This window comes from Nyctibius grandis, chromosome 5 (genome assembly GCF_013368605.1).
Source record: "Nyctibius grandis isolate bNycGra1 chromosome 5, bNycGra1.pri, whole genome shotgun sequence".
NCBI lineage: Eukaryota > Metazoa > Chordata > Aves > Nyctibiiformes > Nyctibiidae > Nyctibius > Nyctibius grandis.
Genome location: NC_090662.1, coordinates 42518024 through 42545397, shown reverse-complemented (window position 1 = coordinate 42545397; position 27374 = coordinate 42518024). Strand labels below are relative to the sequence as shown.

Genomic DNA, 27374 nt, shown 5'->3' with positions numbered 1-27374 from the left:
CTACAGGTAGGGCCAAACATGATCTAGAATTTCTCTGTGGTAGGAAAATCCAGGATTTTCTATCACAAGAGAAACACAGCAAAGTGTGCTATTGTAGTATCCTAAGAAATGAGGATGAAATAGCAGGGTGTTAAAAGGCACTATGGAACAATGAACATCAGTGGAAGTTAATGAAAAACGGGAACAGAGCTGACTGAATACCTGTTTCGTGGGTATTTTTTATTCCCATAACAGATGCAAATTCAGGCTTGTAGTCATACTCCACCAGCCTCATTTGTGCTATTCTTCTCAACTGCTCATTCGTATCGACCTAGTTGGACACATACCAAGATTCACATGTTGAAACATTAAGAATGGTCATGGCATCCAGGACTTCACTGGGATAGCAACAAGCCTGACACAGCCACTTGGCCAATCTTCACATCAAACAATACGGACAACCTTCCTGTTCCCCATTAGCAGAGTGCTATTTGTATTTGTATTGCCAGTTACCCTTCATTCTGACAGCTCCCATTTACATAGATATCCCCAGCTTCTATGGTCAGCCTCTTCCAAAGCCCACAGGCAATGGCTCTACAGAGCACAGTGGTACATCTGATTTCTTCAGGCCAGCATTTCAGCACACCCGGGATAAAGAAGCTGCTTCATGTGTCAGAACAATGATCCACACATGTGCTGTGGTGCAAACATAAATGCCCTAAATACTCCACAGCCCTTACCTCCCGGATATTCTGTTTTGCTCGGCTGTCAGATGGATGCATGACTCTGCCCATAACTTTTGCATTTCCGCAGACAACCAGTGCTTCGTCTGGTGCATCTGTGTTAATTCCTACTCGACCATGATAGACTATCGTCTCTGGAACATGTCCTCGCTGCCACAGCACATCATTGTCATTCTCAAACTGCCCTGGATTAGATGCCTGGAAGAAAAAATTGTATTTAAAGATATAGTATAGCATAGATGTACTATTGCTTATTCCATTAGAAATTCAGGGAAAATGAAATGCCAAATCTTTAATATTTAAATTATATTCGAGGGCTTTTCTAACACACCAACAGAAAAAAAACCAGAGTGGAGTCACTTCTAAGTGTTTCTGCTCACACAGCATTGGCCTCATTGCTTTTTCCCTTGAATTCTACTTTAAGCTAAATTATCAATGTCCAAAGCTTTCCAAATTTTAACTTTGACATTATGCCACATAACCATTCTTTATTTACCAGCAAATTTCAGCTGAGGCTGGAAATCAGAAAAGGGGAAACAACGCAGAGATTAAAAGGTTTGTTTTTTTTTTAATATGCTTTCGCCACACCAGTTTCTATCTTTTACATGTTATTTCACAAACTTTTCCAACATGTATTGAAAGCCTATGCTGAAAGCCTGTGCTGAACGGATCACAGGTGATCTTGGCTTGCATTCGCAGGTCCTGTTCTCCTAAAGTAGATGCTCTTAACCATAAATACCATGTATTGCAGGTTTCTAGAAATACCTATGTAAAAAAAATAAGTGAAAAAAAGAAGCCCAACTGCATTACCTAAATGGTAAATCACAAATTTAATTGTAAATCATTTGTGGAAAGGACTCATTCTGTTCTCCGTTTACACAATACCTAGTACAGTGGAGCCTTGCTCCACAACAAAAATATTAAAACAAGGAGAAGAGAGGGAGGCGGGAAGGAGTAGTGAGACTGCCCCCCCCCGCCAAACCCTTTTTCACAATCATCAAAACATCTGCTGGGGAGCCATGGAGGACATTAGGTTTTGTAGGGCTCAGGTTTACTCTTCAGTCCCATTCTATTTCCTGCAATCATTTTGCAGCAATGTCAGACAGACAACCACCTGAGCACAACCGAAGGAATGGACAACTGTGATGCAGGGGGAGGAAAGTCATCCAAACTATGCCCCAGGGCTTTAGCTTGATGTACCCTTCTTCTGGCAGCAGAACCAGTATAGGCAGCCCACATCACCCCATCACCCATCCCCACCTGCCAGCCCTCAGTTCTGCTGATACACCAACATAGATGACAATGGAGGAACCAGCCTGACTTAAAATTAACAAAGCACAAAAATTAAGACTTATTTTTAACACAGACCAGTCCCCATTCCTGTTCATTGCAGGGCCCTGGAAAAACCGTTGCACCAGTATGGCTGAGGAGTGTGGGAAGAGGAGCAAGAAGCCTGATAGGAGCAGAGATGAGACAAGCATTTTTCATTCAGTGCTGCCCCAAAATGAAGTGTCCAACAAACTATGGCTGAGGAAACACTTGTCTCTTTGTGGGAATTTCCACAACAAAACACACACAAAAAGTTAAGTCACTAACTGAAAAGTTTTTTGACATTCTGAGGAGCTTAAGTCTTACTAATAGGCCTCAAAAATAAAATGGAATAATGAGATTTTTTTGAATTTGTGTTTTTGGATTGGTAGAAAACACTGCTCAATTAAATGGGCAGGAACACTTTCTAATAGTAATTTCTGCAAGTCACAGCTACCAAATTAATTTGGTTTTACTCAGCAACTGAGTAAAAGTATAAATTACATAAATATAAAAAAAGTATAAATTACATTCAAAACCTGATTGCTACGTTCTAGAGACCTATGATGTCTAAAAATAACAGTTTAAAGAGGTGACCATCTGGAAAAACAAATAATTATTACTATCTAGTTAACCAAATGTCATTTTCAATGAGGGATCACAAAATAAACTTATTTGTAAATTCTCTAAAATCCTCTGTAATGTTTAAAATTTACTCATATTGGAAATTTCGTGTCAAGGAAACAGGGTCTTTCAAAGAACACCAAAAAAACGATGGAGTGTGTATAACTAGAAAAGGCATTTGGTTTCAATAATTAATTCTGTTAATTTTTTTTTTTAACTCTGAATTCAGGCTTTAAAATTTGAGTCTGAACAAAAGTATGATCACCATAAAAAGTTCGCACTCATTTTAAAAAGCCAGGTTTTCACAAGGCTTTGCCATCTACAACGCATGGCGCTGTGCACTTATCACTGCTTGTCACAACTAGAGCATGACCTGATATGCCTGATAACCACGACTCAGCTGGTAGTTTCATTAGGTTACGTTTGAGTGCATGAAGGGACAGAACACAAGTTGTTTCTGTCGCAGTGCATTTGCACAGCTTTGCCACTTTAAGGTAACCAGTGGCTGGTGCACTGTACCCTGCCACTCAAGCCCTGTCAGGCATCTGGAAAATGACTTTTTTTTCTTTCCAGCTTTCCTGTTGACATTTTCACCACTTCAGATCACAGTATCTTTATCCTTCTGCTTTTCTGCCTTCTTTTTCCTTTGTCTGGAATAGCAGCCAGGTTTGCAAAATCTCATTCCCTGGCTTCCTATTAAAAACCTGTCTCACACACATCGAAAGAGCTCTCTTCATTGAAATTTCAAATGAATCTAATATTAAAAATGGTAAGAAAATGTAAATTTCATAAAAATATATATTTTATAAGGTAACAATAATCCCAAGGATGAGTTAAATGTGAAAATTCAACAGCTTTCCCAAATTAGTACAGAGATTATATTTGTAACACTGATAGATGCAGAAAGAGAAATTCATACGAAAGCAGTATTGTGGAAATTAATGGACAAAAAAGGAAAAGAACTAAGTATGCAGGAATGATACAAATGCAATGCTTCAGTGCCCTGAAATAAAAGAACCCACAGTAACGACCAGCATGATAAAACTTCTCAGCAGAGAAGAAAACTACTGAACTGCAAACATTGCTTTCAAAGCCCTTTCACAGCTCCACCCAGAAAGGAACTCTTGGCCATATTGCCCTCCAAAAAACCTGACTGTAACTCTGGGAAGAGGGTTTATGGCTGTTGACAGCTTTTAGTCCTGGCATCATTTTTTGTAGGCCATTGCTTGGGTCCTTTTTGGCCGTACATTGTCTGCCTAGGCAGTCAACAGCCCCTTCCCAGCTCCACCTATTACACTAGAGCTCTTGGTCTTATTTGACTCTCAAACAAATGCTCAGGCCTATTCCTCAGCATAAACTAAGGATCAGAAAGACTCCACACAAACAAGAAGCAGGTCCTTGACTGGTCCACACGAAAAAGTTCACTGGACTACAGTCTTCCAGAGGCCCTCATAATCCTTTGCAGCCCCACCACACAGCACTTATGCATTTCCTATCTTTCTAAGCCCTGAACATAATCTTCACCCTAGAAATAACCATAAGCCTAGACTATGTCCAGTTCAAACATTAACCACCAGCTACTGGTCACACAAAAAAGGGATCAGGACTGAAAGGTTTTGGCAGCCCTCACCTTCCCTTGGCAGCCCCCTTGCAACCCCACTCATGCTGGGGCTCTGCGCTGTCTCTCTCTCGTAACCCTCACCCTCCATAGCTCCAGCTACAACAGAGCTCTGGGTTTTTTCTCTCTTCCAAGTCTAACCCTAACTGTAGGCTAAAGCTGAGTACTAAAAGGAAAACTTTACGTGGATCAAGGGACTGAAAAGTAATGGTCATGAAGAAGAGAGACCATTCTTCCTTTTTCTATTTTGAAACCTATATTACAACCACCAAATTAAGAGCTGAAATACTCATTGGGTTCAATGGAAAGGGGTAGCTGTAGGCCTTGATCTTCCTAGAGCTGCTTGACCTTCTTTCCTTGCATTTTTTTTTGCTTTCTCATCCTCCTTTGAAAATGAAGCATCTAGCCAATGAAAGCATTTACCAAATTCCTGGCAAGTGTAGGAAATTGTTTCACGTCAAAGGAAAAACAATCTGGAAAAATCAACGTATTTTGTATTGGAATTTACAAAAAGCTTTCTTTTTAAATTCTTCTACAGCTCTACTTTTAACGTTTTAAAATCCCAATAATTAAAAGATAACATACTCATACAATATGCAACTGTAATTTTTTTCCTCGATCTTTTTGAGTCAATGGTAACTTTTATGCCCAAGATTCAGCCCCCCATAGTCTCCTGTGAATATCAAAAAAGTAAATACTTTTCACATGAAAGCAATATAAATTTTTACCTACCCTCACAATGATCTTTTCAGAGACATTTGCAGACAGTAGGTAGAATTGGTCCTGAGAGACAGCATACAGTCCAACTACCAGCATGAAGTATCTAATTTGAAATTGATTTAATCAAGACAATAATTGAAGTAATATCTTCTCACAGAAAAAAAATAAAATGTTTTAAATACAGCTGCTATTATTGATACCTAAAAAGATAGTCATAATTTTTTTGCATACATTTTTTTAAATGTATTTGTGTTACAACATGAAAGAAAAAGTATTTCCTTCACTCTCAAGTAATACGCTCTTTCAGTCCCCATGATCACTGAAAATGAACAAAGATTACAGTAGTTTTGACAAATTTAAGTAATGAAGACTCAAAGATGAAGACCCTTCCTTCCTCAGAAGAAAATTATCATTATTTGGTTTTTTTGGCTTCCTGATTTTGTCAGCCATCATTCTGGCTATGATTTCCTGAAACAATCTCTAACCATGAGGATGAGGTATTTTCTTTTATCCTCATATCATTCTGTGAGTCTAGAAAAAAGGCCTTTAAGCAGATACCAAGTATCACAGAATTTGAAATAAAATCACAGATTTGGCAAAGCTGAGATTTTTCACAAACATCAGCTCCATTCCAAAGTAGACGTCTTTTCCACTTCACACACACAGGCCAACTAGCTACAGCAATACCTCTGGTCAGGATTAGGTTTCCCTTTTTTTCTCATATTATTTGCTGTTGTTTCACTGAAATGCAACCTTCCAAGTGTAACTTTAGTTATCTGGTCCCCTGGCAGATCAACTCTAAAACAGAAAAGGAAACGAGATCAGGGAAATAAGCATTTGGAGATCTACCTAGCTGAAGCCAGATTTCCTCAAACTCATTAAAACAGTTCTGAGAAAAAAACTGACAAATGAAAAAAACAGAGGAACTCGCATAAAAATGCAGTAACCCTGGTTTATAAAAATGCATTAAAAACACAGTGATTATGTCATGGAGATAAACAGGATAAAGCACCAGCAGTAGGAAACTGTTCTTAGTAACAGGAGTACTGTGTTTCTTGGTCTCTTTGTACACAGTCTTGAACATAATAAAACCGTATGTGTTCCATATGATGGGTATTTGTTTCTTGCCAAGGTTACATTGCTTATTATCGGATCTGAATTTCCACATTAAATTAAAGACATTTTACTGCTTGCCCTTTTTTTCACCTGCACCTAACTTATATGTCTGGAAGTATAAAACATACATCTATGTCTCAAATACATAATGGCACTGCTCCTGTAAGTGATTAATAATATGAACAAAGAGTTTGCATGGAGAAAACCACAGAATCACTGTCCACTGAACATTCACCCATGAAACAATTTACACACACCCGGAATCTATTGTCTGCATGCAAAAGGAAGAAAAATGCCATGATAGAGGTAATTTAGTGAAAATCAAGCTCTTCTCCCAAGCTCAAAGTTCATTTTTACAGATTATATATTGGAGTCTTTATCCCAGTATTGTCCTGTCAAACTTGACACTGTCTTATCTTTTTCTGTGTTAAGGTTTATTTATTTATTTATAGAGAACAGAACAGCTCCAACAGAAGACACTTAAAGCCAGAAGAACAAACATTGATTCTGTCAGTGAGTTAAGATGCAGAAGAATGGCAGAGAGTTCCAGGGAGAAGCTGCACGTATGTTTCTAGCAGGGGCACTACTCCTTAAAAGCACTGCAAATACATCTCATGTTCATGCAGCACAGGAACATCACTGACATTTTTTAAGATGGAAAATGCATCTGCTATACAGCTCTAAACAGCATACAACAGTGTTGCTAGCTAAATATAAATATTTTGGATAGGCATACTTAACACATTTGTAAAGCCGCTGAAAATTTTCCTTAATGAAGGGAAACCAGGTATATATTACTGCTGTGATTCTATGTCCGCACCCAGAATGGAATTTGGATAAAGATCAGAAAACTGGCTTAGAGCTACTATAAGTTTCCAAGAAACAGCTACTTCACATTTCAGACCAATCACATATTGAAATAAAATGGAATCATTTTCTCAAAATTCTTACTTAACAGGATAGAAAGTTTTTTTGCTTCGATCTGACTGAGACTGTTCAATAGCAATTGTTTGATTTGGAGCTTCTACCTACAAAGAAAAAAAAGAATTTTCAAAAATTACAAGAATATTAAATTTTCAAACACATAAAATTTGAAATAGAAATCAATAGGCAAATTGTTTCTGAAACAGTGTAATCTCTCTTGTTTCTCATGGAACTACACAGAAATCAACACCAGAATTGATCAATTGACACCTGACAGCTAGTCTGAAGACCCAAATCTTTCTGTGGACACATTTAGAAAGAAAAAAAAAAAAAAAAAGAGGAAAAGTCATTCATTAATTTGCAAAAGAAAAATTGCCTTCTGAATTAGACTGCTATCGGCTCATTCTATCACTTATTCTTATGCTCTATAAGCATAAATGTAGATACATAACATGAGAACTGAACCTATGCAAGGTAGTTCAGTAAGTTATTTTAATGTAAGTTTCTGTACGTTTTTGGAATGGTACCAAGCAGCACTTTGCTTCAGATGGGAACAGATGACAGTAATATTCACTAATTTCTTCTGCATTAGAATGCATTAAGCAAAACTGGTAGTAACTGCCTTGTAAAACAGCTACATGGACTTTTAAAATCACTTTTATTAAGTAAAAAACCTGGTAAAATCTTTCAGAAAGATTAACATTTCTTACTACTTCTGTATATGTAAGCTTGTGGACCCATATTGGCTAGCAAGAATTTGGTTCTTAAAATGAAAATGGAAAGACTGGCAAGAAGAAATGGGGAAATTCTGTTGGTTTTCTACATGTGAACTGTTCAGGAAAACCAGGCTTGGGTTTTTTTCTGTGCTTTGTGAATTGTTTTTTTCAACACATCTTTTTGACCAATGTGTAGAATGGCCACCTACACACTAGCTGACGCCCCTGCACTGCCCACAGAGTGAACAAAATTTCAGCCAAAGAGAGGAAAGTCAGTGAAACCATGGCAAACCGGCAAACATGACATCTTTCAGCATATATCAGCACAAGCATCCATAAACCATCACTTCTTTTGCAAGAGTTCCACACAGAAGTCACTAGTAACTTAAAAGAGTTCTCTTTTGTAAGTTCTTGGTCAAAAATGACTAAGAGTTCATTTCAATTATTTACCTCATTCTGTGGATAATCACGTACTAACTCATTAAAAGTAATAATCACAAAGAGGAGAAATACTTGCCTTTATTCCAAAAGCTTTCAAGTAAAACTTTTCTATTGGTTTCCCCCCCAGCTGAGTTTTGACATATTTTGGATGTCCAGTGATTCTAATATGGACTGTGATTTGGAAATGGTTCTTCTTCTGGCACACAAAGGCATCATCTGTTGCTGAAAAATTAAATCCTTTATCTGTGACAATGTGATATCCTACAGCGGGTCTACAAACACAAGAAGAAAGAATAGCAACTTTAAGTACAGGCATATTTGAGAGACATCTTGAGTTCCTATTTTTTATGTGGTCTGAAAATCCATCTGATTTTTACTGACAAAATGGGAGCCGAAATACATCTCTACAATCACCAGTTCTACCAGTATTTTCTTCTTAGCCTCTTAGAGGTGTAAAAATGAAAATGCATATAAAATGTACTCTAATTCTAGTCTGACACATGAAATGTTTGGAAACCTGAGGTGGAGAAGCTTACATAACCCTCACTTACAAATCTGGTATAAAGGAACACTGTGCAAGCACAAGCAAACCTTTTAGTGTATTTAAGCATTCATTATAACATTGCTATAAACAACAGAGCTGAACAAGTGCTGCAGACAACAATGTGCTAATGAGCCAGCACGACTCCCTATTTTGTTCCTGAATTCCCACACCAAGTGCTTCTGCAGAAGCTGCTGGGATTCGAATAAGGCTTTCCTCAAGCCAAAAGAAAAGCTATCAATACTGACCCTCTGGCCAGATGACTATTAAACTGTCCTTTATAATGTTGTCCATCCTACCCAAACTAAGGAAGCCCTATTCTATTTATTCAAAGTGCTAATTTGTCACACAAAGAGAAAAAGTATTCTGTCCTTATGATTCACAGCAAACAAGGAAAGGTATCAAAAGATCTTTCCAAAAGAGACAGTGAACTCAGCATCCCCACAATGCTTTTGGTCCTCTGATTTAAATGATGGATAATTCTGAAATAATAGGACTACATGGCAAGGTTCTCTTATATGGGCATTGGCTTTTGTTGCCGATGGAAGTTTGATAATGATGATCTCATCTGATGCTACTGAGAACCTCTCATTAACACAATTACTGACGATGACTTTTCAGAACTCATGCATTTGTTTTCACATTATTAGTTGGAAAAATCAAAATGTACAGACTTTACAAGAAACACACAGGCTTTATTAACTTTTTATAAATTATGAACAAAAGGCCCCTTTCAAACAATCACCAATTATCTGGGACAGGGAATAAAGAGAAAACTACTTTCTAACTACTTCAAAACTACTAAGTCATATGTTAATTACTATTTAAAATTATAAGTGTCTACCACCTCCTCAAACGATCATTATTAAAGAAGCAAAACTTCTTCAGTTTCTTCCTACAACTGGTAATACTTTTTACGTAGGAAATGTGTGTATTTCATAGAAGGGAAAGGAGTCATTTTTCAGATTTAGGTGTGAAGCAAATTTATTACCTAATAGTCTTAAAGCAATTTCAGAGTACTTGCTTATACATGCAAGCAGATTGAGAAGAAAAAGTACAAATTTCCATTTCTCCAAGTTGAATTGTTTGGAACAAGGACTCACAAAGAGGAATTTCATGTTTATCGTTTTCTGAGTACACCATTTACAGTAATTAAGAGCAAATACATATTTTGATCTGATCATACAAAGGATGGCCAGTCTTACCAAGCAGTACAGTAAAACTTGAAGAACTTTTAGATAGCAAGGGATATCCCTGTCACACAAGCGACCCTACTAGAAATACACTTCAAATTCCTCTTTCTATTCACAATTTGTCCCTTCAGATGTCTTTGGAACAGAGTCCCACCAATCACAACAGTAATGGAGCATGGGGCTAAAAAAGTGCCCTGCAGATACAACGCAGGGCACAATTACTGGTGGAATAACCATTTTTAATGAATCTACCTCAGCTAACAGCATTTTGTTGTGAAAAGGAAACAACCAAAAGGTTAAAATATTGGATGAATAAAATGGAAAAAAAAAATTAACCTGAGAAATGTCCTTAAAGTGGGCACAGCAATTCCAAGGTACAGGACCAACCTATCTACACTGAGCAGTGGCAAGCACATGACTCTTGAAGCTAACAGAATACAGGATCACTACTCAGAAAATCTGTGCACTGTGCCATAATTACAGTGCAACTTGCAACAAAGGCACTGCTATGGATCTCACTTCAAATTAACACGGACTTCCTCTGCAAATAATATCTCAATCCCCTTCCACAGTAATGGTAACGGTACATGCATATGGATGCTTTAATGCTGAGCATCACATTATCTTTGTTGACACAAGCCATCAAGAAATGAGAGTCTGGAACTTCAATTTTAAGTGTACAGAAACCAACAAGTAATTGGGTAGCAGCAGGAGAGCAATCTCCCACCATCAGCTCACAGCTCTAATGTAGTCGTTGACTGAAAGCGTAACAGGAGTTGGAAGCCACTTCCATTTAGGGTGACAACTCACATCATAAACACAGCTGGAGGTTTCTTGGCCCATTCAGCTCCCAAGGCATAGAAAGGTATGGACACTGAGCTGTCTGCTCTCTTGTCATGTCAATACCTTAGGAGAAGGGCTGTGTGGGACACAGTAAGATGGGTACTGCCCTTATCACGCTGTGCACAAACAGGGAATGTCAGTGTCCAGCAGTGACACTGATACACTCAAAACTCCCATGAGGGCTTTTAGCAGGTTGGGCTAGAGGAAAATTAAAATTTACTATGCTATTTAAGTCCTGTGGAGACAGTGACAAATCATTTGCACCAATCCCATGGAATAAACCAGACACAGTAGAAGGGCTTTTGTTAAAACGGATCATTCACTAAATACTAGAATGGAGAAAAACAGGGATGTAAAGTGAAATTGGAATGACCTTTGCCAGATCATGTGGCAAAAAAAATAATTTACAGTTCTGATTTAGACAGGAAAACTCTAAATCTTTGACTAAACAGTTGCACGTCATATATATGTCTATAGTTATTAAGACTTAGGTTATATGAGCCCAGAAGTAATACAAGTATACCTACTATTTCCATTTTTCACTAATGTTTTAGGCCATTAGACAGAATGCTGCCATATGCTCAGTAATTACTTGCCCCGATGTGCTTGACAAAAGAAACAAAAATTAACAGGTATTTTACATTAAACTAATTTTTCTTTTGCCCCTAAAGGGAAATGAGAAAACCTGGCATGAATTTCAACCAGTGTTTAAAGTTCCGCTTATCTGACACATCTGCAGGTTCGTACTCCATCATGCCTGCTATACATCCTTCTCCAGTCTTACTTTCAGTAAGAACAAGGAATGCCAAATGTATCATTTATTCCTACAAAACTACAATAGCAGCAAAAAAAACCCCAATAAACCACTTTTTCCAAGGGCAAACATTAGTGCTTACAGTTTTTCATAATTGGAGTTAAACAAGCTGTTCCACTGAGAAGTTTGATACGGTTGCCATGTTAGAGCTTGACAGCAGTTTTCCAAAGCTGTGTTCTGTCCATCACTGTCATATTCTTGCACTTCAGCAGCACAGTCGTTAACAGTTGCTATAGACAGAGAGTGACAATTCAATTATTATTTTTGTAACTAGTCAAAATTCCTGCATAAACATTTTTATAAGTATATTTACATATATATACATACATATAATGCACAAATATATTGCATATATATTTAAATCTGATTGTCCTTTGCAGTTATTCCAAAAGATTGTGTTATATTCCTTTGCCCTAAAAAATAAATTTTTCAGCTTTCCTGATTTGAATATTACACAAGCAGCACTTCCTATTTTTATTTTCTCCAAAAGGATGGTTTCCTTTGAGTGAAAAAAAAAAAAAAAAAAAGAAAGCTAAGCATTTTACTGTAAATCTGCAACACTGCAAGAAGCAATTAAGATTCTTGCTTAATTATAATAACATGTTATATGTAATATAAAAATAATAACATATGTTTCCCATTCTCTCTACTACAGGTTTAAACTGAACATACTCCGACTCTCTGCAACAGGTACTTCGTTCGAGAGCAGGAGGCAGTTTTCCAATAGCAAGCACATTCACTACTACATCCGGCTGACTGGTTAATGCTTTGTGACTATACATTATAGCATTCTGAGATAGCCAGGGTGAACCATAATCCTCTGAGATATCATACGTTTTATAAAGACAGAGGAGAATGTGAAAAGAGAGACAGATAAATGAAGTGCAGTAAGCACAGAAGAAAATATGTCATTGAGCATATAAGTCAAGATCTGGCCACAGCCAGTGACAGCACGGTAAGACAGAGCCTACAGAATCATTTCAGGCCCAAGCTTCATTTGCAATTCTCCCCACTTCTGACACACAGCAGAGTGAAAATATAAAAAAAGAAAACCACACAGTAAAGAAATTCACACCTCGTTTCTAAATGATCCCCATGCCATTTTTACCAATGGCTGTGTTCTTTTTCCAATAGCACATGTGTTGGTGAGATTTTATTAACAATGACTCCCAAGGAAAGCATATTTCAAAGCTGTATGTTTTAAGTATTAAAAATAGCAATAGCAATTTTAGATACAGAAGCATCTGCTCATCTTCTCTTTCCAGCAGTGGTAGAGTACTAGTTACGATCAAGCAACGCTGATCAAATAAAAGATACCAAAGGATAAGTAACCTACTAAGTAGCAACTGGATTTATTAAGTGTGTTCTAAAAGATTGATTTAATGCTTGAAAATAACTTACTCTGAAGAAATAAATAACAAGCAACTCTCAGATTTTCCACTAACAGACAAGGGTGAAATCCCTCAGATAAACTGTTCATTACAAACTGTTCATTCACAGAGAGCCTCACACTTCACAGCAGCTGATCCATTTCTGTACATGCCTGATAAGCTTTTTTGTATCAATTGGTATAAGCTTAGCATTTTTATCTTGATAGAACAATGAACCAAATTAATTTGGGGAAAGGGTGGGGAAGAACACACAGCTTTTACCAAGCTTACACAGGGATACACTTTGTAGAAAAGATATGGAGTGGAGATGATAAAGGGAAACTGCAATCTGTTTGCTCATCCACCACATTAATTCCCTGTTAAGCTGACCCAAGACGGTTTCTTTGCTCAGTCAATTTAGCGCCAAGCAAAGTCAGCAGAGTATGGTATCATCTGTGTACTGCAGGCTCACACACGGAGGAGGGCAGAATATTTTGTCCAGAGTCCTCAGGAAACATGAACCTCTAATGCTTCTTCTCTCTTCAAAAAATATAAATAAGTCCTGGTATTCAAAAACACTGAAAAGGTAAATTCCTCTGTACTGTAGTGTAGTACAGACTGTTAACACCGCTACCTTTTCAGAGACAGCAGGAGCTGTGCTCTTAAAATATTTACTTGTCTACGGTATGAAACATTAAATTTCATCTTCACACAGCTGCTTACCTTGTCTGGAGTCCTGAGACTGGACTGGAGAATCAGTGTAATCTCCTAGTAATTGTGAGAGCTTCCTTTTTTTGCCTGATGCTGCAGAAATACTTTTTCAAAAATACATGTTGCATTACTCATTTATAAGTATAAATACAGATACTACAGAATCATAACAAGAGAATACCCAGGTATCTCATTCTAACTGTATTGTCACCCAAATCCTGATTTGGCGGCAGGAGGAGTTTGCTGTTGGCTTTTTAAAACTGAATTATGCAACTTTTCCTTCCAAAACACAAACTAGTTTATTTTTTTATTTCATATGAATAGAGAAGTTGATTTCTTTTTAAAAATTTACACAGTGCATACATGGCATGGTTTTATTGTCTCCTGATATTTGCATTAAAATCACAGCTTTATCTTAAAGAATTGTACTCCACCAAGTGTGACCTCACTTTCCTTCTTATACAGAAAACACTAGTAGTAGTTAAACTAATGTGTTAATGAAGAGATCTCAAGGGGCAGCTGATGGGTAACAGTTTTCCCCTTTCCTAGAAACTGAGATTTAAAAAAATGTTCATTTGTGCAAAAAAAAAAAAAAACACCAACCTAATTCCAAAGTTTTGATATTATAAATGTAAGCTAGAATATCCTGACAGATGGTCACTCCTTCTGGATGGGGGAAAAAACAAGCCAAACACCAGGTCTTAGTCAGGCCCAGTAGGTACTCAAACTAAGGTTTTTCCACAAGCAGAAGAAAAGCCCGCCTGCCACATTGTTCTTCTTTTTCTGGGTTTGCTCAAAAGCTCCACATTTGGTTAAGAAGTATTTTGCATCTCAAGTTCCAATAACTAAAGTATTCCCTCAAAAAATAATATGATTTTGACTACCTAGCACCTTCTACTGGAAAACAAACAAAGAACACAAATAGCTCCCCTGAGAAACCTAGGCACAGCTTCCTTCCCCACATCACATATAACACATAATTGAGCTCCGTACAGAAGAGGAGGCAGGGACCCTTCTGCAAGCCCAGGACTAACACTGATGAATTCACATTTCTCTCCCCATAACCAGGGAGGTTCCCTCTGGCACGTATCAGTCAATTCATTCTTACGAGGTATCATGGTTGGATGCTTGCACTGCCCAGTGCCTTTTAAATAATTAAGCATTCACAACACGCTGGTGGGTAAATATGGCAGATGGTGTACGAATACCATTTCACTTGCTGAAATAGATATGACAATATTATTTTTTTTTTCTCTCATGACACTTGTCAGAACGCTTACAAGATCCTTACGGACAAATCCCTGCAATAGGTATTGCAAAATGCCTGAATGTTTTCATAATCCAGTTATGAAGGACCTGTTGATCCCTCCTTAGCCTTCTAACATTTTAAAAATTGAAATCCATTCCTACTTCCAATCTGAACTTCAATCAAGATGTTTAAAGAACCTTTAACCACAAGTGTCTCAAAAATGTCTAAACACTGCCATCCTGTGGAAAACCCTACACCCACCGGGATTTTACACCAGTCTTAAACCACATCTTCTACCAGCTATATTCTTTTTTTTTGTATCTATCTGTCTCATCCTTTGCATAAAAGCTTTATCATTTACCCAGAAATCTGAGATGCATTTGGCTGAAAGTATGAATAATTAAAACCCAAACAGCTGGAGGATGTAGAATGATTCCAAGGAGTCACAACATTTTCTGTCTTTAGACAGCAGCCTTGAGGGATGGTGCAGGGATGCCCGCTGGCACTGGGGTCAGAGTAAGTCTCCATGAACCTGCAGGGAAGCTTGCTGGGTGCCACAGCAGATGGGCATGGGAGTGGAGGCTGCAGCCCACTGGGCCACGTAGTGTCATACCATGGGACTGTAAGAAGAAAACAGACAAGAAAGTAAGGAGAAAGAAGAGGAGCTGGAGTGCTTTCTACAAGCTTGGGAGAGGATAAGTTCACATAACCTACTTTGGAGCTGTGGCGGAGAACATGGTTCCGATCCAGAGTCTGGGGGGGAGTCTGGCAACTGGCTTTGCCTAGGGATGAAAAAGACATTTTTATTTCTACTGGGAGTAGACATGGAGGATGATCACAAGGCAATGCTGAAAGCAGCTGGAGGGGAACCACCAGGCTACTGACATGGGTCTTCAGAAAGCACTGCTCACCACGGTTGCTGCCCCTTCTCACAGGAGCAACGTCACTTACACTTCAGCAGACCATCTCCTGTGGCCTTCCACCTCTCCCCCATGAAGAGAGGCCCCATCCCTCCCAGCTCGTGCCCAAACCCCACTCCAGACCCACTGACTTCAATCCTCTTTCCTTCCCATGAGCCATTCTTCCGTTACCTCCACGCACACCAGTGACTCTGAATACACATAGCTCACAAGGGCTTTAAACCTATTCTCTCTAGACTACAGGTTAAAGATCTGTAGCGTCTTCATCCACTAGCCAATTTCTTAAGACCTTAATTTGGCCGAAGCGTTCTCAGTCTCTACCAGATGCTAGCAGGTCCCATTTTAACACCCTGCTCACCACAAGAGGCAGCCCAAGTGTGGAGGGAAGCAGGGGCTGCTGCACATGTGGGAGAGCATTTGCCCAGTTTGAAACAAGAGCTTTTACAAGCTCACTAAAACGATCCAGAAGCTTAATGGGGGGTTTCCACAGGTGACGAGCTACCTTCCCTCTTTTCAGTCCTACACAATCTTCCAGTTCTGTTTGGAAGAACATAGTGGGGGACCAATAATTAGTATCTTCTATGCCTAAATCACAAAAGAATTGAAAATAAAGAGTACTAACAGGTCCATCTCAAAAGCCTTCTCAAAGAAAAGCTTGGAAAACAAAAAAAAAAAACAAACAAACAAACAAAAAAAACCTCATTCCTCACAGAAAGCAAGCCATTCAGTCATGTTTTAACCCAAACACCATTGCTGATCGATTATTTATAGCGCCTGAGTTTACCACCGGGGAGAATCTTGACGCACTGCTGAAACCTGAATAAAGAATGACTCGTAAGGGTGCAGCAGCAGGCAGGGTCTGGGCAGCGCGGGTCACAGGGCTCGCCTGAGGTTTGAAAGAAGGTTCTTGATTATTTACTCTGTGGTACCTATGCTTGACTATATTGTACTATATCTTCCTGTAAAACTTGGTTTTGCTTTTACACTTACAGCGTTTCTCCTGTCAGACAGTGTGTAAAGGATTACTTTCTTAGAGTGAGACCTATGCCATCTCACTGCCACTTAAAGGAACTACAGAAGGTTCCTCTGTTACACAGGAATGGATGGAGGTTCAAGAAATGGACTCAACCCTTTCAGGTGTTCCTATGAATTGTAGGCTCAAACGCTGCTCTGAAGCACTACCTGAAAGACAAGCGCTTAAGATGCATGTTAGAATAAAAATTCTAGAGCAGAGGAAGGATGACAGACATTTAGTGAGGCATGTCTCCTTTACTAAGGCCCAGTGTTCTGGCAGAAACTGAATAAAACAAAATTGCCTCAAGGGACAGCCTCATATTCAGAAAACACATGTGTTCCCACATACACAGCAAATATTTTCAACTATCAATGGAAAATTTCCATCACCTGATTTTCATTCTACTGTTTCTACTTCAGGTTTTATATTTCTGAGTTTGGATGGCATGAGAGAAAACAGTTTCACTTTTTGTCTCAGCCTGTTACTGTTGACATGTTCCTCTATATTTCATAATGGTATCGCTACTGGTTTTCTAACATGCCATATCCGCAACTCTGCATTTTGGGTTAGCTTCAACTACACAATTACTCTTAAAAAATAAATTTAAAAATTCCATATTAGAATAATCTTTAATTTCCTTTAAAACAAATTTTCTGATGCTTTTAAATACTGTGTCTACTGCTCTAAACATTGTTTTCAACTTTGAACAGAGTTGGTAAACATTTATTTTTTTTCTGTAGGATACTTGATCCATAGCTACAGAATTCCAAAAGTGCCTTATAAAATTTAAAAAGATACATCCATAAAAGTCTAAAACTTCCCTTCTACACATTCGGTTCATGTTCCTGGTTTCAAACACTGCCTTGGGTACTTGATTTCTGCTTTAAGCTGAGAGTATTTCAGTAGAATACAGAGACAAACACTTTATAGGACAAGGAAAGTATTCATGAAGTACAGAGGTAGTAGGGATATGTCTCCAAGTTAGAACTTTACTGAAACTGGTGCTTTTTAAGGAAAAAAATTTCTGTAGTTATAAATGATTCTGTATTACAGACATAGTATATCAATTGAATGCCAGCTTAGGAAAGGACATGCAAGACTTTCTCCTTTCACCGCTCAAGAGTAAGCTATTACTGCAGGAAAAGATGAGGCAATCACATGGTGCTTCACGTGTGGTGCAAGGGGAGAATGAATGTAACACCAATGGCCTCCTGCCCACTGCAAGATGATCTTTAATGGACACTTCCAGATGTACCCAAGACCTTGGTGGTAACAACACCCTTTTCATTGCATTCTGCATTCAGTATTGCACATGCCATTATGTTGATCTGCATGTTATATATATATATATAATGAAGGCTTTTAATATTTTTCTCCTTTCATACATTTTGGCAAGTTCCTTTACGAGATTCTATTCTATTTATGCACAAATAGTCTGCAATACAGACAAATACTTCATAATTTTACTTTTTAGAGCTCTAATGATTTTGTAAATGTTCTTCTTAATCCCATAATTAATGAAGTATTACTGTAGTATTAGTGCAAAATCCTGTTGTGCCTCCAACAGTAGCTTTATAGATTATTTCCTTGCACATAAATACTTAGTAGCACTGCAACTATAACATCTAACATACCTAAGCTACAATATAGCATATATATATACACATTTATATTTCTGCTATGCTTTGTGTATAAAAGCAAAAATAGAAAATTTAAAGTTGTCATACAGGAGTTCAATAATCTGTTTAACCTGGTAGGTATTTAGTTACTCTAAAAATAAAGGCTATGTCTATTTATATACAACCACCTCTTCATTCTTCTTTACTTTTGTAGCATAGGCAGAGAGAGAATCAATTCATTATTCATGATTTAGAGCAGGTAGGAGGCTATTTAGCCCACTGTAAGTAAATATGTGTGCTCCTGAGTGTGTCCGGAATGAAAAATCCCATGTTTGATTATTTTTAAACCACAGAATCACAGAATCACAGAATCAACTAGGTTGGAAGAGACCTCTGTGATCATCAAGTCCAACCTTTGACCTAACACTACTGTGTCAACTAGACCATGGCACTAAGTGCCACATCCAGTCTTTTCTTAAACACCTCCAGGGATGGTGACGCCACCACCTCCCTGGGCAGCCCATTCCAATGTCTAATGACCCTTGCTGTGAAGAAAATCATCCCCTCTTACTCTTGCACTTGGCAGATGCAAGTGTCAGTCCATTAATAATATTTTGCATTGAACGGCAGTCATCTGACAGTTGTCTAAATGAAAGATTTGGGTTTGAAGCCTATGATAGATCTGTGCTGCATACCTTTCCACCCTTGACCATGACCCTTTGCATCATGCATCCTTTGTATCTCTTAAAGTTAGTTTCAGAAGAGATTAATGGACAATTCCTCTGTTCTGAATGAAGCACTAGGATGAAAACAGTAGCCCTGCTTCCCTCAACCTGGGAGGTTTACATTATTCTCTCAATTGACTATACATTAGTCTCACTTACATCACTTATTCTGTACATAAACACTAAACTAGCACTTACAGGAATGTTAAAATAACAGCTTTGCATTTAATGCCACAATTAGCATAACAGTTGTGAATTATCCCAGGCTTCATTATCATTTGTTCTGTTGGAACTACAAGATGACCATATTTCCATTACTGTCTGTAATTAATTTTTTCCAAGTCTTCTTCTACAGCTTCCAGTAAGTAACAATATCAAGAGAGCAACAATCCTCTTGAAACTCAGAATTCAGTTCTGACTGTTGCGTTCAGTTTTTATCATGGCACTAATGAAAACAATTTGAGAGATGTGGCTAAGGAGGGGAAGTACATGACGCTGTAATACTTACAAAGTTCCAAACTCTACGTCACTACTGATGAATTCTTCCAACATACTTGTATCCACCATGGGATTCTCCAAGGCTCCATGGACGTCTTGCCCTAAAATTAAAAATGTCAAAAAGACAGAAATTACGAGAGTGGAATTCAGAGGGAATCATCAGTACTTCAGACTAAGTAATGCTGCCCACTCTCCTACGCAAAGGAAAACCAAATCCGTCCTGTCTTGTGTGTGACAAGTGGGTTACGCTTCTGGTTTTAGTCAGTCTGGGAGAAAGGACGAAGGGAAACGCAGAGTAAAAGAGGATGTGCAGGGGAAGATGAAGATGGCACAGCAGCACCAGGCAAACCAGTTCGTGCATGGCATTAAGGCTTCACTGAATTACCACAGCAAGAGGATGAAGGGCCCCAGTCTGCAACTGGAAGAAAAAAAAGAAGTTTTGAAGATAACTTCATATTCTTTTATTAAGAAAGCAAACATAAAGCTTTAGAAATATCACAGGGGTTGGTGGCTTCCTTTTATTCTCCCTGACAAAACAGCCCACTAACATGTTAAATGTATTAACGAATAGAAAGGTTCAGTACTTTGTCCTTTGTTGCTTGGTAACTGAAGGCTATAAACAGATTTTATGATTATAAAGTCTCCAGAATTCATGACAACTTTTGTAGAAAGTCAGCCGGAACTCTCTAAAAAAGCCCGACAGCCAGAACTGCTTTGCAGGCTCCCCACCTCTCCAGCAAGCCTTCTGTAAACACAGGTGTGGCCAGTCAGAAAGCAAACAAGATAAGGACATCGAAGTTACTGCTCCCTCCAGTGCATGGCTCTGTCCCACTACTACACAAGATAAAATGGACTTGCCTACAAATCCAGAGCTGCGTGGCTCAGCCGGCAGTGGCTGGCACCAACCACATCCCCTCAGCTCTGCAGCAGAGTGGGAGAACACCAAAGGTTAATCACTGTCCTTGAGCACAGGAGCAGTAACTGCCTTTGGGGCTTTTACTGTCTTCTCACTGTACTAGCATCAGAGGTGTGCGTGGTATGAAGTTGTATCACAACATTTCTTCTGGGTTTTTTTCCTGATGTCTCTGTACATGGTTTCTTCTTGATCCAGTGTTTAAACATTACTTAACTGCAAGCAGCATCTAAAAATCCGCTTCCACCACCTTGCACAGGAATTCCCTCATGTGTCTGTCTTAACACATAAATTCACATTGCTAATAAACATCTCCTAAATTGATCACAGATTAATCTAGGCATCATTTGCTTATCGCTGCTGCAGACTTAATTTTGGCTGCCTTTCACTGTAAGATAGCAACTTGCAGGTGTGCTACTGATAGATCCTTGCATCCCAACATCTTGGTGGTGTACAGAAACCTGTCCTCCACACATCAAAGAACAGATTTAATAGGTGCAGCATGCTTAACTTGCCTCAGCAAAATTGTAACATGGGAAGTCTTGAAGTAGCAGCAAAGTACTTTGCAAAAGCAGCTTGAGAGTACAAAGGAGACTGGCTTTCCTTAGCAGCCTTCCTTAAACTTGATGGATTCTCATATTTTCATTCTTTGTGTCTGAATTTAGGCTATCCCCCCTTGAATCTCAAACACTTCTCCTTTTGCTAATGTAGTCCACAAGAAAATGATTCAATCACCTTCTCTTCCTTTTACCCATCTGTTCCTCCTGTTCCAATTGCCTGGCCCTCATGCAGAATGATACAATTTTGTTATTAACGTGAGGTCAGATACAAAGCATTTTTCCTGTACCACAAATCCAAGAATTCCTTATTTTGCCCAAGGTCAGAGACAAGCTCTTTTGAAGCACAGCTGTGAATCAAGCAAGGACAGGGCCAGAGATGAGCTTTGTTGCTAAGTGATGACAACAGCAATATGTATCATCCTGTCTTGCATAAACAGTTAAATGGGTAGGAAGAGAAGGAAGGAGTAAGTAATTCTGTGCTGGAAGAGGAAGGAAGTACACACCACTAATGAAAGTTCACAGTACGGGTGCAGAAAAGAGCCAGTACATTTGGCTGCCCTATAGAACTTTATTCTTCCTTTCTGAATGTACTTTCCAGGTCAGTGGCATCATGTGCTTGCATTGGCATCTGTTGCCACAGAGGAGGAGCTGTTGGATCATGCAAATTTATTTTAAATGGTGGCATCCATTTCATAGGCATTTGATCACAGTAAGCACTTAATAGATAAGAGTAGTATGCAAGCCAGTCGTTCACCTGGACATTAGGTGGCTGCAAGAACAGAGAACTGTGTGCACATAGGTGGACAAGGCTGAGAGGCCCCTGTGAACACACAGTTTCCTGCACAGCACTGTGTGCCTGGCTAAGAGCTGCCCGAGGGTATGCGGAGTCAGCAGCCTTTATCAGCTTGTGCTCGGGGATCTCTGCTCCCAGTCCACACTCCACGCTGCAATGTGCCCAGGCATCTCTGGGAAGAGTCTGCACCAGGTGAATCATTCGACTTTAATGTCACTGTGCAGGGGATTGCCAGCTACCCAAGAAACTGATGCAGAAAGGTCAAGACAGTATTGTGGTCGGGGTTTCATACACAGTTGTCTGCAGAACAGAGACTGCAGCCACAAGCAGCATATGATGATATTTTTCCCATTTCTCCACAAACGCTTTTCTGCTGTCGTCTCCTGCAATCTGAAGTCTAAAACCTGTCAGTTCCACCACTGGCTTCTGCTTCCCTGACTGTTCTCACCTGCGTGTCCCTATTCCCAGCCCCAGGCCCCCAAGGAGCACTCTGAACTCCAGCCTCCTAATCTGACAGTTGCTTGCTTCATCTCTCTGCCTTTGGCAGACATCCCCTCCCTTCCTCCAACCATGAGACTCATCACCTGGCTCCTGAGCTTCACTTCACACTCTATACTTCTGTAGCCAACAGTCTCAATCCCTGAATTACCTGCCCCAATTAATTCTCCCACCACTTTCATGTAGTGCCTTACATATGACCGCATTTAAGTCAACTGCCTCCTTTTCCATAGTATCTAAATGCAAGGTGAAGGATGGGGGACAGAGAGCCAGAAAGTAAGTTTTGCCCTTAACAGAGCAGCTATTTCAGAGAAAGCCACACACAGTTGTGAGTTTGGCTTGAACCACAGCCATCGCTTTCCAAAGTAGTACCCATATAACCAGGCTATTGGGTGCTCATTCTGCAAACATTAGTTCAGTCCACAACCAATAAAATATTCTGCCAAACTTCTAGTATTGACAAAAAATGAATACTCAACTGATCATTTCCTGACATTAAAGGAGGATGCCAAGAAGTTCCCAGCCATGTCCAGCTATTTGTAGTAATATTCTTGTTAAAACATCAGCTACTCTATATAGGGAACAATCCTTAAATACAGCTTGAGATGTTAAAAATGGCACACAGAACACAGTCAGTGCTCAGTAATACCTACTTGCTGAAAGAACAAATTCATAATGTTTGCTACAAACTCTTGCAACTTGAGGGAAATGTTTCTGCTTGAGAATTATGAACTCATTTTCATCTGAAGACACTTTACCACTAAAACAGGCCTTGGCACTTTATGAGCTCCACTATATGGGCTCAGTGGAAAGTCCAGCTGAACTTCATTGACTTGCACTAAGGTAAGTATCACTTAGTGGACTGATAGTTGCTTAACTTCTTTCATGCTAAAGGACTTCGAGTACTAGTCGCCATTTAAACCGTTCAAGGCAGTCCTGTTCATTTTGACTGGAACAAACCTGGAGTCATTGATAAAAGCTGCTGGGCCAGCAGCTGGGCCAGAGCTACGGACACAAACCTCGGGCACAAGGCAGCAAGACACAGGAAAGGGTTAAGGACAGAACATCTGCAAGCTGGCAGAACTGCAGCCAGCCAGGACACACCACAGCCTACGGCTATTCAACAGCAAGAAGACCTGTAACACTCCAGCTGGCAAGGAGGGAGCTTGTGTCAAGAAAGACGGCTTTTCCCCAAAGCAACGTTTTCCAGAGAAACAAATCTTACCTTTAATATTTTAAATTTCTCATTTCATCTTTTATTCCTGTTTCAATCTCTCATCCTTAAAATGATACAAGACCCCTTTGGGTTTTAAGTGTTTTGTGTTTAATGGCATGTTTGTTCTGTAGCTTTATTTATTTACCAAGAGCTCTAAACTATATTCCAGGAGCATGAGTATAGAGAGAGGTGTTGGTTCCACTAAAAGGCTTCTTCAGATCACAGAGAGCACTGAGAACAAACACACATTTCAGACACTTCAACGTACCTTCCAACAACAAAAAAAAGAGAGGACTGAGTTTAACATTGTAACTAGTTTGGCCTTCATTCAGGTTCTCAACCCACTGATAACATCAGCAAGAATAGATTGCTCTGCTACACAGGGACAAGCACAAGAGGTAATCAGGAGCTCTGACCTTCCCCTGACAAATAGGAAGTTACTGATTAAAAAACCCAAGTATTTTAACTAAAAAGTATTAATTTCAACAGAAATAGGAAAAACTGTTCAAAGATGAAATCTCTAGTATGGGAGGAGTGAAATGAGACAGAAAAAAAGGCAAGAACTTCCCAGAACAGCAGGTTAAGCCAAGGTCAAATCCCACTCAGAGTCATATCTAATCTAAGAGGTCTACTGACTATTGAAAGTAGTGATCAACAGGAAAACAAACATTATCTCATTTTCCTTGAAAAATCCTCCTTTTTCAGACTGTCCCCTCTCAATATTGCAAATGTGAGTTTATCTTGCTAATGAGCGTCAACACTAACATGCACTGTTAAGGAACTAAAGCAACGGGGAAAAAGGGATCCTTTTTGCTCATGAATTTTACAAAACAGATCTATAAATGTGCTGAGTTGCCAGCCAATGCATTTGGAAGCCAAAACTGAACCACTGACAAAGCAGAGAGACTTCCTCAGTGGCGGCATTCTCCACTTGATATTGCAAGGCTCAGGTTTTTTGTAGCCTTGAAAGACAATGTTCTAGCACTGCTATGACTGATCTTGGAAGCCACCAAGTTAGAACTAGCACTTTATTCCTCTTGCCTCATGAGGAGGCATTATAAAGCCAACCCATAAGCCGTAGTGCTAAGCTGGAGAGAGGCCATCAGTTTAAGTTGGCCTTACATTCAGTGAAGCTAACCCCTGCTTGAAGAGTGCAAACCCTACTTTAAATCAGCTTGCTCCCTTTTCAGATTTACCTATGGTTTAACAGCAAGACGAGCCTAACTACTACATGCTGAATGAAAGAATGATTAGCTACTTAACTACCTTCTAAAAAGAGTTAAATTAGTAATTCTAGAATTACAATTAGTAATTCTATCTTGAAGAGCTCATACAGGTAAAATACCTGAGATACTTTCTACCAAAGTATCGTTGTCACAAAAGCCCACAGAATGTAGCCCAAACTCCCTAGTCGTTTTTCAAGTCAGTTCCTGAAAATTTTTCTGATGAGATTTATTTTATATAATTCACATCCAAGACTATTTTGAGTATTTAACAGCTATACAGTGCAGTATTTGAACAAATAGCTTGATAAAAAGAAACATCTTCCTGAAAGCAAAGACAAGGAAGTTTGTTAGCTTTTGAGCTCCATAACTTCAAGTGAACTCAAGAAACACGGTATGAATTCCCTAACATCTATAAACAACACATTTGCTGGCTAGCAGCCCTACACTATGGCTCACGGATTTAAACTTCTTGGCTTAAATACATTTTCTTGATCAATTCTGGAGAATCTTTAACTTCCTAGTTTGAAATTAAAACTCAAAAGTTAGAGTCGCCACCCCTCACCAAGGCCAAGAGAGTGCCAGGAAAAAAAGAAGAAAAAATATCACTCACTTAGCACAACAGAAATTAAATGCAGGGAAACAAAAATTGTCCACATTATCCAAAACAGAAAAGGTATTTTTCCAAGTTACTTGGAGATCAGTATCACATGAATAACTGCACAGGTAATAGAAGGAAAACACATACAGAAAGAGAAGCTTGGAATAGAAAGGTTAATATAAAAAAAAATGTAAAGTGTAAACTGGAGGAAGGGAAAGAAAAGATTTAGTAAAATTAAAAAAGTAAAAAATACATAAGGCTTTGAACAGCCATTTTGAATCACGTTATGGCATGGCCTGAGAAATGCAGTTTGATAATGGAATCTGTAAGAAAGTAAGTTTTGTGCTAAGAGAAAGGTGGGAGACTAATGGGACCTTGCTTGAATGTAAAATGTCTTTGGGGAAAAGGCAGAAGGACAGATCCCAGCCAAAAGACACACACACACACAAAAAAAAAAAATGAGTTTAACTTCTCAGAAGGATCCGGAGGATACTGCCACGATCACCTTTTTACCAATTGTAATCAGGCAGTTTCAGTAGAACGGTAATAGTGGAAAGAAAGCCCTCTTTAACCTCACATGGTATGATAGAGCAGGGAGGGAGCTCTCTAACCTCATGAAAAGCCCTAAGATTTCAGAAGTGATGAACTGCAAGGAGACCTCAGCCACTTCCCAGTTTTTCTTCCTGGCAATTACCACAGTGGTATTGCAGGCTCTGCTGGGTCCAACCTTCTGGCCGACGTACAAAGAAAAAGGCACTGCAGTGTAACTGTAGCATTTGTACTATTTCATTCTAGTATCACTTTGTGTAAATAGGGCTTCAGGGCTCTTTCTTCCTCCTTTCTTCTTCAATTAATCCCAAACAACTACTATATTTTTGCTGCCACCAGAAATTAAGACTCTCTCTTAAAACTTGACTCTTACCTTCAAAGAACTGCTGCAAGGCCTCATTTTCTCCCACCACATCCATGAAAAGCCAGATGTGTTTTGCTTTCCTACTGCTTGAAGAGTCCTACTGAGAAAAAATGCACCGTGTCTCTTCAGGATGATTATGAACATGCCAAGGAACACATCATGTTTTTGACAGCAGTTTCAATGACTTAGTCCCAGCTGATTTCATTCCTTCATCACTAGTCAGGGCTACACTTAAACTCTGCTACACACCAAGGAGAATCTGACAAGCAAAGCTTTTGAGGCAAGATGAAGGTGATGTGCGTTCTTCCGTTCAGTATGTCTAATGTTCCTGTTTTAAGGACCTTTGGTCCCAGTACTGGCCATAATTACACATGCGCAAAAAAACGTGGCAATAAAAATTACTTATCTTGTCTCTGTACTTTCACACAGGTGATGTAATTAACACCAGTGATGAAAGCAACAGTAATCAAAAACGCAAGAGCAAAGCCATCACCGGTTTCGCTGTATGTACTATCCCATTTAAGCAGCTGAGCGTCAGACTATCCAACTACTCTAAAAAAAATTATATCTCAGCAGTTTGATTATAGGGAAGCAGAACTTCTACCCTATTATTATTAACAAAACTAAATTACAGATTAACCTGTTTGTCTAAGGTAACATTGAAAAAAGATATGGGAAAGCTGAACATTGAACAAAGGTCCTTTAAGGCTAGTAGCAAATCCTATTTCACTTTCTTTAAATTGAACTTTGTACACTGAAAATTGCCTCTGTTCCGTCACCCCTAAGCAAACAGGAGAAAATATTCAGACATTTTGAGTAGGCACCTGTAAGAAGCATTTAGTTGTGAACAAAAGCTTCAATGAAGTCAACAAGTCTGGAAATAAAACCATTTTCTGAAGTAGTGACATTCACCAGACAAGTAACTGTTGCACAACTTTTACAAGCCCCAGACACTCACAGTGACACAGGT

At 39.0% G+C, this 27374-nt stretch overlaps 1 protein-coding gene across 1 annotated transcript in view; it reads right to left on the bottom strand.

The window, feature by feature from the left end:
* MYRFL (myelin regulatory factor like) overlaps positions 1-26459 on the bottom strand; it is a 47717-nt gene extending 21258 nt beyond the window's left edge. The window contains exons 1-12 of the mRNA XM_068402100.1: positions 26414-26459; positions 19698-19788; positions 15625-15692; positions 15272-15530; positions 13674-13765; positions 11663-11810; positions 8266-8461; positions 7060-7136; positions 5680-5790; positions 5005-5095; positions 720-920; positions 202-310 (exon numbers count right to left, since the gene is read on the bottom strand). Of these exons, the coding sequence (XP_068258201.1) occupies positions 202-310; positions 720-920; positions 5005-5095; positions 5680-5790; positions 7060-7136; positions 8266-8461; positions 11663-11810; positions 13674-13765; positions 15272-15530; positions 15625-15692; positions 19698-19788; positions 26414-26459 (1489 nt within the window). The remainder of the gene's footprint in view (positions 1-201; positions 311-719; positions 921-5004; positions 5096-5679; positions 5791-7059; positions 7137-8265; positions 8462-11662; positions 11811-13673; positions 13766-15271; positions 15531-15624; positions 15693-19697; positions 19789-26413) is intronic.
* Between the last annotated feature and the right edge of the window lie 915 nt (positions 26460-27374).